Genomic DNA, 15,461 nt, shown 5'->3' on the forward strand with positions numbered 1-15,461 from the left:
TGTTTCCAGCTAGGGTTTTCTTATTACGGCACAACTTAAATGGACATGGTTGATTATTTCCTAAGGATAAATCTCTAGAAGTGAAAGTGTCAGTGAAAGGGAAAGCACATTTTTAGGCTTTTCTGTGAAATTACACTACAGAAAATTTTATGTATTTGTTTTCAAAATAGCTCAACGTATTTATTTTTTATATGAAAATGTACAGAGTTCTTTTGAAAAGTACTTGCTGGAAAGGGAGGAAACGTGGTATTACATACAAAGAGAGAAAGGCAGACCAGCTGGCCTAGGAATGCGGCCCTGGAGGAACAGAGGCACCAGGCACCCCTTCCCCGGAGCCTACAGGTCACCATGACCAAAGTACACAGGTTACAAAACAGGAAAAGCAAATATAAACAGACTCACTTCACTTGTACACGAGGCTTTTTGAGGCACGTGGAGCTCTGTAACCATGATTTAGTATCACGTACACGTACTTTCCACACACAAACACTGCTTTACCTTCGCTCCACCGACTTGCTTTCCCTCCTGTATTTTACCTTCATAACCTGCCCCCTCACACTCCATCCAAATTCTACTCTTCTCATTTGTGGCCTGGCCCTAGCCTCCCATTTCTGTGGAAACTTTCTGGCCTGAAAAGAACCTTCTTCTAGACTTCAGCACTCCCTATTACTACAAATTAACATTGCAGACATACAGACATCTAGTTGGTCTAGCTGTCTCTGTATCTCCCAGGCTGTAGCAACACCCTTGCGGATGGGACAATGTCTTACGTGGGTGGTGACGCCTAGTCGTGCCTATCCTGTCCTAGCTGCCAAGGACAATGTCCACTTGCTGGCTGGCTTTAATGTTTCCTAATTCAGATTCAGTCAGTCTCTAAAGACCGCTGCATCTCTCTGGACATGGAATAAATGAACACGACTCTTCTGTATTCAACTCTACTGCTGCCTTAGACTTGGAGAGAATATTTTATTACACTGGGAGAATACTTAGTTACTGTTACTTTACTAATGATGAACAAATTTTAAAACATACACAATACATTAAAGCACATTTCTGCACGTGAAAAACACCTTGCAATGAAATAATAGCGGCACATACCCGCCGTCACGCATGGTGAGACAAACAACGGCTTCCTTAAAATTGCTGTTTCCTATGTGACCTCTGGCCAGGCAGCAGGGATTCCCACGCTTGTTAAACGTGACTATGAGAATTTTACGAAGTACCACAGAAAGGTGTTGCCTACCCACTGATTTCCTTGGGGGGAAAAGGCAGTATATCATAAGACATTTTACAAGAGCTAGCTTCTATTTTAAAATTTAAGTCATCTCTGCAAAGGACAATTGATCGAGACAGAATAAAAGTTAAGCTGGTCAAACAAGGCTGCACAGATTACTCAACTTCAGTTGGCACAGCAGATTTATACTGTAGCGAAGAAGCAGCCTCAAGTTCACTGCTAAGCATGTGCACCTCTGGAGCTCGCGCTATGACCTACGGCGCTAAATGACGACTGTCCCCACCGAGAGGAGAAAGCGCGGCTCACCTTCGCTGCCGGCAGCATGTCCAGGGAGTCCAGTGTGAACAGCACTAATGCTTGCATCAGCATCATAAACTGATTAAATTGCCATGTCAGACTAAAGAGAAAAGTTGATACGAAAATGGCAAGAAGTGTCAGCCTCTGTAAAAGGAAAACCTGAGTATAATTTACATGTCTCTAGGAAGAAAAAGCCTTGCAGATAAGTTTTCTCAAAAGCAGCCAATGTCTATGTAAACCAAATAGAAAAACCATAAACTGTTGCTCTGAAAACCCTTGCACTTGTTATTTGAGCTCTGTCCTAAAGTGACACTGTGCACGGAAACATTCACATAAGGAACGTGTACACTGTGCACGGAAACATCCACGCAAGGAACGTATATACTATGCATAGAAACATCCACGTAAGGAACGTGTCCACTGTGCACGGAAATAGTTACATAAGGAACGTGTATACTGTGCACGGAAACATCCACATAAGGAATATGTACACTGTGCATAGAAACATTCATATAAGGAACGTGTACACTGTGCACGGAAACATCCACGCAAGGAACGTGTACACTGTGCACGGAAACATCCACGTAAGGAATGTGTACACTGTGCATAGAAACATCCACGTAAGGAATGTGTACACTGTGCACGGAAATATCCACATAAGGAATATGTACACTGTGCACAGAAACATTCATATAAGGAACATGTACACTGTGCATAGAAATATCCACGTAAGGAACGTGTACACTGTGCACGGAAACATCCACATAAGGAATATGTACACTGTGCACAGAAACATTCATATAAGGAACATGTACACTGTGCACAGAAACATCCACGCAAGGAACGTGTATACTGTGCACGGAAAGAGTTACATAAGGAATGTGTACACTGTGCACAGAAACATCCACGTAAGGAACGTGTACACTGTGCACGGAAATAGTTACATAAGGAACGTGTACACTGTGCACAGAAACATCCACGTAAGGAACGTGTACACTGTGCACGGAAATAGTTACATAAGGAACGTGTACACTGTGCACAGAAACATCCACGTAAGGAACGTGTACACTGTGCACGGAAATAGTTACATAAAGAACGTGTACACTGTGCATGGAAATATCCACATAAGGAATGTGTACACTGTGCATAGAAACATTCATATAAGGAAAGTGTACACTGTGCATAGAAACATCCACGTAAGGAACGTGTACACTGTGCACGGAAATAGTTACATAAAGAACGTGTACACTGTGCATGGAAACATCCACATAAGGAATATGTACACTGTGCATAGAAACATTCATATAAGGAACGTGTACACTGTGCACGGAAACATCCACGCAAGGAATGTGTATACTGTGCACGGAAATAGTTACATAAGGAATGTGTACACTGTGCACGGAAACATCCACGTAAGGAACGTGTACACTGTGCACGGAAATAGTTACATAAGGAACGTGTACACTGTGCACAGAAACATCCACGTAAGGAACGTGTCCACTGTGCACGGAAATAGTTACATAAGGAACGTGTACACTGTGCACGGAAACATCCACATAAGGAATATGTACACTGTGCATAGAAACATTCATATAAGGAACGTGTACACTGTGCACGGAAACATCCACGCAAGGAATGTGTACACTGTGCACGGAAACATCCACGTAAGGAATGTGTACACTGTGCATAGAAACATCCACGTAAGGAATGTGTACACTGTGCACGGAAAGAGTTACATAAGGAATGTGTACACTGTGCACGGAAATAGTTACATAAGGAACGTGTACACTGTGCACGGAAACATCCATGCAAGGAACGTGTATACTGTGCACGAAAATAGTTACATAAGGAATGTGTATACTGTGCACGGAAACATCCACGTAAGGAATGTGTACACTGTGCATGGAAATAGTTACATAAGGAACGTGTACACTGTGCACAGAAACATCCACGTAAGGAACGTGTCCACTGTGCACGGAAATAGTTACATAAGGAACGTGTACACTGTGCACGGAAACATCCACATAAGGAATATGTACACTGTGCATAGAAACATTCATATAAGGAACGTGTACACTGTGCACAGAAACATCCACGTAAGGAACGTGTCCACTGTGCACGGAAATAGTGACATAAGGAACGTGTACACTGTGCACGGAAACATCCACATAAGGAATATGTACACTGTGCATAGAAACATTCATATAAGGAACGTGTACACTGTGCACAGAAACATCCACGTAAGGAACGTGTCCACTGTGCACGGAAATAGTTACATAAGGAATGTGTACACTGTGCACGGAAACATCCACGTAAGGAACGTGTACACTGTGCACGGAAAGAGTTACATAAGGAACGTGTACACTGTGCACGGAAATAGTTACATAAGGAACGTGTACACTGTGCATGGAAACATCCACGCAAGGAACGTGTACACTGTGCACGGAAAGAGTTACATAAGGAACGTGTACACTGTGCATGGAAATATCCACATAAGGAATATGTACACTGTGCATAGAAACATTCATATAAGGAACGTGTACACTGTGCACGGAAACATCCACGTAAGGAATGTGTACACTGTGCATAGAAACATCCACGTAAGGAACGTGTACACTGTGCATAGAAACATCCACGTAAGGAACGTGTACACTGTGCACGGAAATATCCACATAAGGAATATGTACACTGTGCACAGAAACATTCATATAAGGAACGTGTACACTGTGCATAGAAACATCCACGTAAGGAACGTGTACACTGTGCACGGAAATAGTTACATAAAGAACGTGTACACTGTGCATGGAAATATCCACATAAGGAATGTGTACACTGTGCACGGAAACATCCACGTAAGGAACGTGTACACTGTGCACGGAAAGAGTTACATAAGGAATGTGTACACTGTGCATAGAAACATCCACATAGGGAACGTGTACCCCACAGTCTTATGGAGGCGCTAATGCTCCAACTCACATCTTAAGAGCACCGGCTTCAGGACTCTGACAGTTTCGCAGACATTGTGTGTGGGTTTGCTGCAGCTATTTAAGGGCAGATTATGTAGAGTACATTTTTAACATCAAAAAGGAAAACATTTTCTTTGCAAAGTAGGAGAGGGCTTAGGAAGAGGAAACTTCGTTTAACTCAAGTTAAAAACTGGTCACGCAATCGGAACTATTCCTGTGCAGTGTGACACTATGCAGGTCACATCTTTCGAAGTTTCTGAGACAAAACTGGAGAATTAAAAATATATATAAAGTATTATAAAAACTTACCTCAGAAAGAGGCTGTAAGTTTGGTCTCAGGAAATATGTAATTGCCGCTATCTGAATTGCAAAGAATGGCAGAGCCCAATTCTCTCTCAAGGGGATGGTAAACTCAACTCTCGTAGTATCTATCCTGCACAGAGAAAACACAAATGGCCAAAGGAATCATTTTTACTATAATTAGCTGAAAGGTTTCCTAAAGGGAAAGATATGGGACATTAACTATACTTAGATTCTGGTTGTCAGTTCTCGACAGTAATGGTATGTCCTCATCATTATCATCCCTGTAATACCAAGTTGCACTGGGAAAATGTAAGGAACCTGTCCCCAGGTATGCAGCTAGCTAAGTGGTGGAACTGGGGTCCAATCCACGGTGGTGATTCCAAACCCCATGCCTAACTGCCTCGCACGTTTATTTCCTTCCAACTTCATTAGTGCAAACTGGCATTGTTTTGCATTCTCCCTCTCCGTGTTTCTCTAGTGCTTAAATCTGAATCTTAAATTTGTCACTGGTAATAATTTTTGAAAGAGCCTCTTGTCCCTCTGGAACGGAAACCGCCAGAGGGCAAGTACAGTTGAGCTTTCACTTTTGGTTACCCAGTACCAAAAGCATCCCCACACATACTGGGCACTCAATACATGTCTTTTATTTACTTTAAGAGAACAACAAATTTGCCTTTCATTTACTCGTAGCAGGAATAATATGTTAAAATGTTAAGAGGCGGTATACTCTTGGGTGTTTCATACCCTGCATTTGAATTCTGACCGAGACTTAGCTGGGTGTATGTGTGTATGACTTTATCAGTATATAAATACGCACATCTTAACTTTGTAAGTAATATGTGTGTTTGTGTGTGTGTGTGTGTGTGTGTGTGTGTGTGTAAGCTTAACCTTTTAAGCTTTAATTTTCTCATCTCTAAAATGTTAATAGTATCTACCCTATAGGGTTGTTAAAAGACTATAAATAAAGCATTTTGTAAAGTGGTTGGCATACAGTAAGCACTCAATAAGGTTATATTAAAAAGTAATTTGCTTAGGATTATAAAGTAAATCAATATTAGAACTTGTGCTTTTAACACTCGTACTGAGCATTGGTGTTGCTACTGTAGATCAGGAAATTAATCAATACATCTTGACTATGTTTTTTAAAAAGTGCTATTTAGTGTTCTTGTATTTAGAATGATAGATATTAACTACGTAACATAAGAACTTCCTGCATCTGAACAGTCCTTTATGCTTTGTTAATTATGAGCGACACACAGCCCTATTAAGGTTAACAGTAAAGATATCATTAAACGTCTTTAAGAGATGAGATATGTGGCCGGAGAAATATTGATCACACATCAAACTGTAATAGGACTGGAATTATCATGGTGATTCTCCTGACCTATAATTCAACGTTCTGTTTCTCAGCTGGAAATATACATAAGAAGAACTTTCTACCTTGCTAAAGAAGACAAGTACACAGCACTACGTAAACCAAAGAGAAAATACTCCTACGTAAACAAATGTGCCAGAACAACTTCCTTTGAACTGGAAATGAGGTAACTGTGTTTTAACTTACGTCTTCAAAAGGGAGATGGGAAAACGGATTCCAACTCACCTATTCGTGACATACCAGAAAGCTGCCAGCAGTCCTGACAGCCACGTGCCACTAAGGAGCCAGCTGGTTATGTAAAGGGCTGTGACATAGATCGCCTGCAGTCCAAACAAGGTGTAAATATAAAAATAAACTGGCTCTAAATATTTCTGAAGAAAGGAACAAGAAAAAATATTTGTTACGGAAGCCCTAATCCTTTTCACTGTCACTTAAAAAATATGATACTAGAGGGGTGCCTGGCTGGCTCGGTCAACAGAGCAATGCGACTCTTTTTTTTTTAATTTATTTTTTTGATGTTTATTTATTTATTTATTTGAGAGAAGAGAGAAAGAGAGAGAGAGAGAGAGAGAGAGAGAGAGAGAGAAAATATCCCAAGCAGGCTCTGTGATGTCAGTATTGGAGCCTGACGTGGGGCTCAATCTCATGAACCATGAGATCATGACCTGAGCCAAAAGCAAGAGCTGGCCACTTAACCGACTGAGCCGCCCAGATGCCCCAGAGCATGTTGACTCTTAATCTCAGGGTCACAAATTTAAGCCCTAAATTGGACGTGGAGCCTACTTAAAAAAAAAATTGAAAAAATATATGACACTGGAAATGTAATATTTGGAATCTTGCTGTTAATTACAAGCAATAAACATACATCATCAGTCCTTTTTGTGCAAGTGTTGGCAGGCAGACTTTCTTCCCCCCAGCAGAGTAGAAGAGGGAAAGGAGCCCTTGAGGGCTCTGGCTTCATTCTTTTTTTTTTTTCTTTCTTTTTTTTTTTAACGTTTATTTATTTTTGAGACAGAGAGAGATAGAGCATGAGCAGGGGAGGGTCAGAGAGAGAGGGAGACACACAATCCGAAACGGGCTCCAGGCTCTGAGCTTTCAGCACAGAGCCCGATGCGGGGCTTGAACTCATGGACCGTGAGATCATGACCTGAGCCGAAGTTGGCCACTTAACCGACTGAGCCACCCAGGCGCCCCTCTGGCTTCTTTCTTTAGACAAACTGTACGTCTACCTTTGCCCAGGATTGCCTTATTCACACGAAGCAGTCATTGTGATTTGCTAATTTCCAGTTTTTAAATTTCAAGGATAACTGAGGAGTGACTGATTACATGTTTCTAAATGAAAATATGTACCAGTCTCTAGACTGCACACATATATGATAAGCCAGGAAGTATCTATGTAAAAAATACCTTATAAAAACAAGTAAAAAGCAAAGTTCACAACATATCTGGAGAACACTGGGATACTGTTGCTTTTTTACCAAGCCAGCTGAAGATCAGAATAACATATGTGAACGTTTCAACTTAAGATAGCAGATTTTGACTTTCATGTGATATTAACAATTCAGTGTCACAGAACATAACATACCTGTATGGGTAGAACTCTATATAAAATACTGAGAAAAACTTCTTGGTAAATATTCATTCGTTGAAGAAGGTTAATTGTCCTCATAGACTCAGTTTTGTTATCATATATTAAGCCATGAAAACCTAAGGTTGATATTTGAAAGATCAGGAAAAGATAATTATAAATTATTCATTCATTTAAAACCATCCATAGATTCTTTAGTGTGTGCCAGAGAACGTGCTAGGCATTGGGGATATAATAGTAAGCAAAAAACACAGTCCCACCCTCAAAGAGCTTACTGTATATTAGATGGACGTTTACGTGTTTACACAAACATAGGTAAATTATAATTCTCGTGCATACAATGAAAAAGAAAAGCTCCTATGTTCTTTTATAATAATGTAGGCAAGAGGATTTTATATCCCTGCTCTGTCCTCCTGCCATGAGGCCTACAATACCTCTTTTGGGGGTGTAAGTAGCCTCCCCCGCTTCCCTGGGATAGGTTTGGCCATTTGACTTGCTCTGACCAATGGCATGTGAGAGGATGTGACATCTTTTAATAAAAGATGATGCATGTTTCCACCAGCAGTGTGGCTATTTCCCTCTGTCATGACAACAGCAGGTTCCAAACGGGGGCTGGATAATAAAAGCAAGAGATAAACCTGTTGTTGCAGAATTCTATGGCTATATCGAGGTCATATACCACTGCAACCAAGCTGAGTAATTAATAGAAGGCATGAAGAGATAGTTCATAGAAGAAAATATGCATATAGTCCTTACACATATGAAAAGACGCTCAACCTTGCTCCTACCGTAAGTGCAAATTAACACTACACTGAGATACCATTTCTCACCTATCAGCTTGGAAAAAAAATTCAGTCTGACAACAGGGGCACCTGGGTGGCTCAGTCGTTTTAAGCGTCTGACTCTTGATCTCGGCTCAGGTCCTGATCTCATGATTCGTAAGATGGAGCCCTGCACTGGGTCCTGTTTGGGATTCTCTCTCTCCGGCTCTCTCTCCCCCTCCCCGGCACGCTCCTTCTCAAAAAAAAAAAAAAAAACTTAAAAAAAGAAGTCTGACGACATACTCAGTGTGGTTCTAAGGAAGTAAGGTCTCTCATACACTACAGTCGGGAAAACAATTTTAGCACCACCAAGCAAAATTACATGTGCATTTACCTTTTGATCTGGCCTAGCAATCAGTCCTAAAGACAGACTGGCAAAAACACAAAAGAACACAGGCCTCAGATCATTCCTGCAGTGCCCTGCAACCAGATGTCCATCAGCAGGAGGTGTTCTGGACTGAACTGTATCCCTCCAAATTTCTGTATTAAGGCCCAAACCCAATGCGTATTTGGATAGGGTCTATAAGGAGGTAATGAAGGTTAAGAGACGTCATAAAGATAGGGCCATAATATGATAGGACTGGTGTCCTCAGAAGAGGAACAGACAAGAGAGAGCTCTTTTGCTTTCTCTGTGCACACATACAGGGGAAAGGCCAAGTGAGGACACGGCAAGAAGGTGGCCATCTCCAAGCCAGGAAGAGAGGCTTTACCAGAAACCAACCCTGGCAGTACCTTGATCTTGGACTTCAGCCTTCAGACCTGAGAGAAAATCAATTTGTGTTGTTTAAGCCACCTGGTCTGTTGCGGCAGTCTTGCCAGACTAACAGAGGCGTGCTACCGACTGTCTGTGTCCCACCAGAACTCATAAGCTGAAGCCCTAACCCCTAACGTGATGGTATTTGGAGGTGTGGCCTTTGGGAGGTAATTAGGGTTAGACAAGGTCATGACAGTGGGGCCCTCGTGACGGGACTAGTGACCTTGTGGGAAGAGACACCAGAGCTGGCTCTCTGTCTTCCACGTGAGGGTGCAGCGACAGGTGGCTAGCTGCAAGCGAAGAAGAGACTCTTCACCAGAACCAGGATTGGAACTCTAACCTCAGACTTCCTGCTTCCAGAACTCTAGGAAGCTAAATTAGTTTTTTTAAGCCACCCAGTCCATGGTATTTTGTTATGGCAGCCTGAGCAGATGAAGACAAGAAAGCTACCTGAATAAACTATGGTTATCCACACAAACGGAGTACTATGCAATTACAAAAAGAATTAGGAGTATCTTCATGTTATATTATAGCGTGACCAAGATTTTTGACAAATGAAAAAGCAAAAAAAGGAGAACAGTGTATACAGCAATAAAGGAGATATATGAATATATAAAGTATTTGTTTATATTAAAAATACTGAGACTAGGGGAAAAATACTGATAGTAGGAGAATAAAACAAAATCTAAAAAAAAATGGTTACTTAAAGAGTGTAGAAGGAAATAAGATGGAAGGGGCAGGGGGGGAAGGACACCTCCCTGAATGCTCCCTGTTTTACTGTTTGACTTTGGAACCATGTAAAATAAACTTTTTTTAGAAGTATAAAAAACCAAAATAAAATTTTTTTACAAAACAATCCTGGAAAAAAACAAAAGAAATATAAAACAAACCTATTAAGTTGGTGGCTTGGTGACACAGAAAGAACTCTTTCCAATGACAGAGGAATGTGAAAAAAAAATTATATATATATATACACACATAGACATACACACGTAGTTGGTTTTATCTTAAGGACAAAAAGAACTACAAAGACAGCCTGAATTGTTTTCAGGTAATCATATTAGAAGCAACATAATTACTGCTGCACTGAAAGTATTGTTGTGTGTGTGTGTGTGTGTGTGTGTATACACACTGCGTGTATATGCATAGTTGTACACAACAGCTAAATGATAATGTTAATATTGTAAGAAACCAAAATTTTCAACTTAAGGAGAAAGAGATACAAATATAAAATCAAAAAAAGTAAAAACCCTGTTATACTAACTTTGAACTGAAAATAACTATATTCCTATTTTCTTCTAGGAAAAAAAATTCACATCTCCTGCCTCTTCTCACTAAAAAGGACTGGAAACAAGGACCAATCTAGCAGTAAAAAGTATCCCTACCATCGATCCAAACTGTGGGCTCTAAATAGCCACTAAAGAGAACTGAGTTCCTTGGAGAAATGGTGGATCCTAGGTCAGGGTGGAGATACACGAGTGGATAAGAAATATCTTGTCATGCCAAAAAGCGAGGGAGTTTTCAACGACTCCTGGAATGTTGTCAAAAAGACAGCAGCCAATCTGAAGGGCATCCCGCTGACCAAAGATTGGACAATTTCAATAAGAAGAATAATGCAAAAGATCGAAACACATCAAGATGTTAAAAACCCATGCTTTCTGATGATATATAAAAAGCAAAACCTTTAGCGGATGCAAGAGGGCAACTCATGCTAAAACACAGGGAAAGGAGCAATCCAACCTTTTCTTTAGGAACTGAAATTCTGAGTTACCAAACAGTTGATGAGAATTCATTGTTCTCTAGAGATGAATTCCATCTGATAATGATGGAAGGAATTATAGAATTCAAATATTACTCTCCTTATGAAGTTAACGGCTTTAGGTAATGGTCACGAATGGTGCTAACCCATCAGAGGAAAGGCTAAATGAGAACTTAGTATTGGATCAGTCTAAACCCTAAAAGAGATGGTGCACATTATGCCCCCGATGTGGAAGTGGGCACCACGTGTTTGACAGAACCTGGACCTGAGCACGCCTCCAGACCCAACTACCAATTCATAGGAGATACAGGCAACAGAGAATCATGAAATGACACCACGGGGCTCCTGCAATATCCAGAAAGTGAAAAACTATCAGACAAATGAATCTGGGGTTTCAACAAAAAATTACAAGAAAAAAAGATGGAAAGAAACCTACAGATTAAAGGAAACAAGGAGACAGCAAATGACTGCAATGTGTGGACTTTATTTGGATCTCAAAAACTGTATTAAAAATCTGCAAGACAATCAGGAAAATGAGAACACTGACTGGGTATTTGATAGTAAGAAATTTCCCAATTGTTTAAGTGTGATAATGGTAACATGGTAATACTTATGAAAGGGGTTGCCACCCTTTAAAGAAATATACTGATATATTTACAAATGCGGAATATGACGTCTTGGGGTTTCTCCAAAATAATCCAGCCTGAAGATGGCGGGTAGAGAGGAGACAAGATTGGTCATGAGTTGGTAACTGTGTTAGCTGATGACAGACAGGTGGAAATCCATCAGAGGAGTCTCTCTACCCTTTTATATGTTTGAAATTTTCTAGAAGGAAGATCTTAACAAATGACTTAGACGAAATGAAACAGAGGAACCAATGAGTTTGTGGTGATAGAAAATACTCATATTTACCTTTAAGAGCAACTCTGAACTTTAACACTATTGGTATTTTGACAGTTGGGGCCTGATAATTCTTTGTTCTAGGGACATTGTAGGATGTTTAGCAATATCTGTCGCAGTTCCGTCCATTCCAGTAGCACGATCTCAATCTACCCCAGCTGTCACAACCAAAAATGTATCTGCATGTTTCAGATGTCTCCTAGGGACACAACTGACCCTCCATAAGAACCACCACTTTAGAGGATGCTAGAGAAGCAAATCACAACTTTGAGAACTCACTGACTCATTTTTCTCAGTAGTCACATTCTATTAAGTTGCAGTGAAAACTGAATTAGCAATACTGAGCCCTGCAGGAAATACAGGGTTATGTTCTTATGAGCCTCTGGTCATCAAGTGATCGACATATCACCTTGATTTACGGGTTTCTGTTTAAAGACGTCTTCTTTAACGTATACTAGCAATTCATTAACATTGAACACATGGCCAACAGTATCTAACTCATAACTGAACAAAGCTTATCTGACAAACGTGTTTTCTCGGTGTGCCTTCTTCACAGCCTGCTTGCACTCAGGAACTCCAGACAGTGATTTAGCACTACGCTGGGGGCCGTTTTAAACCACAAAATCACCAACAAAAAGCACAAAAATGCAAAAAACAAGGCCCCAGGTGGACTGTGAACAGGACGCTGTAGTATGAGAGCTGAACACAACAGCAGGGCTCCGCCTTGTTGGACCTCAGCTGGGAACGTGCCCGTCAGGTGATGAAAATTTTTGGCTGCTCTGCACAAGCCTGCGAATGACTGCAAAAGCACCACAAATACTGATTCTGGGGTCACAAATACTGATTCTGGGGTCACAAATACATGTTAGTGAGTGAGTATGGAAATATGGACTCTATGAATAACGAAGATCAACTGTATGGGGAAAGAAAATCAGCACTTAGCCTGCCTTTTTGTATAAACCGTACCTCAGGGTCACCAAATAGTTGATGAGGAAGAGGTTTCTTAAGTGACAGAGTTCCAGCTAACAAATACAAGAGGAATGCAGAATGTCACTTTTGTTAACTACTGAAATGTGGGTATAGGCAGTGAGCATCAGTGGCTGCTAAAACCACTCAGTGAAAGGCTGATGGGTAATTAGCCTTATTGCATAGGAACCAACTGGTTATATTTATGGCACAAAAAGAAAGATAACATTTCATGTCTCCCACTGTAATAAAATTAGGAGAAGTACAAAACATCACCTGTGAAGAATTCTTGCCAAAAATGTATCTGAATCCAAGTAAAACCTAGCAAATGTCTCTGTCATTTGGAGCATATCTGTCAGGTGGAGCATATCAAACATAGATTAAGCAGGAGAGATCCTTTTTGGGGTCCTATTAGATGGAGTAAAGGTAACGGGTACGGGCTCTAAACCACTTACAAACAGTGAAAATGTGGGAAAATGGCAACTGCAAGGTAAGGGACTGAATGGGAACATTGGGGACAAGGACAACTGTAATTTTTGTTTGTATTACCAAAACGCTTCCTGTTTTTAGACACTACTCCTTCACCTGCGAAGACTTTTTCCAAAATGATCAGGAGAAAAACCAGCAGCAAAACCAGGAAATCAGAAACAGATGAATTCTGAGATGGAGTAGAGCTGAGGAGAGGAGAGTTACATTAAGTATCATATAACTGCTTCCAGAGCCAAACACTGATGATGTTGGCAGGGAAAAACTACACAAGTTCACAGAAAAGCTACCCAAGTCCTATAAAGCATTCTAAATGCTTTAGTGCAAAAGTATGTTTGGCGGAAATAGCGGAAGGGGTGAAGCAGATCCCACTAAAGTCATCAGCTATAATTACCTTGCATGAGGGTCGGAGCCTGCAGCATTTGCTTGTAGTAGGAGTAATACAGTCCACATTCTGTTCTGAATGAGATCTCTCGCTCCACTTCCTGAAATAAAGTGAGGTCTACTGGGTTTACATGACCTAGTTTGTTTTTTTAAATCTATCGTCAATGTAGAAACGGGATCCAGAACTACAACTTAAAAGGAAAACAAACACACAAAACCTCTCAAAATATAATCTTAAGAAATTTTGGCAAACAAGAACAATAGAAGGCTGATGATTGTTGAAGCTGGGTATGTATTACAGGAGTTTATTATACAATTCTCTCTGCCTTTGTGGATGTTAAATTTTCCATAACAAACCATTAAAATTTTTTTTTTAACATTTATTTATTTTTCAGAGACAGAGCACAAGTGGCGGAGGGGCAGAGAGAGAGGGAGACTCAGAATCTGAAGCAGGCTCCAGGCTCTGAGCTGTTAGCACAGAGCCCCACGCGGGGCTTGAACTCACAAACCGTGAGACCACGACCTGAGCTGAAGTCAGATGCCTAACCGACGGAGCCACCCAGGCACCCCCATAGCAAACCATTTTAAAACATGGAGACAACGGATTCCATCTGCATTGATGTTTCAGAGTTAAGGTTTTTCTTTTATTTCACACAAATTAAAACTTAAACAAAACAAGACAAAACCATACCACCAATTCTTATGTAATATTAGAATCAAAATAGGGACAGTATAAAAAAATCTCCCAAGTGAAAAGAACTATAATTGCGTTACACACCTACCTAAAAGCTAACAGTATTACATAAGATTAATAATTTTCTTTTTATTCTAAGAACATAAGGTACTCTTAGTGAAATGAGGCAGACCTTTTACATGTGAATTTCAGTTTGACAAATATAACCTTGGTGGAAAGACACTCTTGTAGGGAAACAGATACAAGAAATATTCAGTTTTGTAAAACTGAAAATTTAAAGTGATACCTATTAGTCAATTTGGTTGTAAGGTGCCATCAAGAAATTTAAAATTTAAATTAACAAAATACGGAGGCAACTGGTAAGGAGGATGGGGAAGACATTGGACTAGTCATATTACTATTCTTAGATACTGTAGTTCATATATGTAAAAAACAGTGTAAGTGAATGAAAATTATAACTTATGTCATTATAGATTCTCTTACACCAATGTTCAAAGAGCCATGTCCTGGAATCTGGCACACACTGTCTGAAATGTATTTCCATCTATGTGCTTCCTACCGCAACAGCTCCCTATTCCACAAACCCAATTTTATTGGGGGAGGATGATAAACACGAAACATGGTGTGTTCTAGAGGATAAGCTGCTTCTAATACATCTTTGTTTTCCCCTATCTCTAACTATTTTTCAAATCATAATAAACATCTCATGAAAAGAGCCACCCAAGCTATTTATCTTCAGACCTGAAATTATTTAATGTACTCCTTCTACCCTTTAAATATTTCTCCTATCCTTAAAAAAATATACAAACTGATTCATGAATAAATGAATCAATTATCCGAGTATAAATGTTATCCGAGTATAAGTGTCCAATTATTGACCTTCAGAAACAAACTTATGTTTTATCATTGTTAACCCTTCTTTAAAAAAACAAGA

At 40.2% G+C, this 15,461-nt stretch overlaps 1 protein-coding gene across 5 annotated transcripts in view; it reads right to left on the reverse strand.

Moving 5' to 3' along the window:
- The window catches only part of DPY19L3 (dpy-19 like C-mannosyltransferase 3), a 79,968-nt gene that overhangs the window by 38,874 nt on the left and 25,633 nt on the right, over positions 1-15,461 (reverse strand). For 3 of the 5 annotated variants that reach the window (XM_058707308.1, XM_058707307.1, XM_058707309.1), the window contains exons 4-8: positions 13,844-13,934; positions 7,761-7,882; positions 6,401-6,546; positions 4,807-4,930; positions 1,541-1,675 (exon numbers count right to left, since the gene is read on the reverse strand). In XM_058707308.1, the coding sequence (XP_058563291.1) occupies positions 1,541-1,675; positions 4,807-4,930; positions 6,401-6,546; positions 7,761-7,882; positions 13,844-13,934 (618 nt within the window). Of the gene's footprint in view, positions 1-1,540; positions 1,676-4,806; positions 4,931-6,400; positions 6,547-7,760; positions 7,883-13,548; positions 13,638-13,843; positions 13,935-15,461 lie in introns of all 5 variants that reach the window. The other 2 variants (XM_058707310.1, XM_058707311.1) reach the window with 2 other exon arrangements.

Source organism: Neofelis nebulosa, chromosome 17, assembly GCF_028018385.1.
Source record: "Neofelis nebulosa isolate mNeoNeb1 chromosome 17, mNeoNeb1.pri, whole genome shotgun sequence".
NCBI lineage: Eukaryota > Metazoa > Chordata > Mammalia > Carnivora > Felidae > Neofelis > Neofelis nebulosa.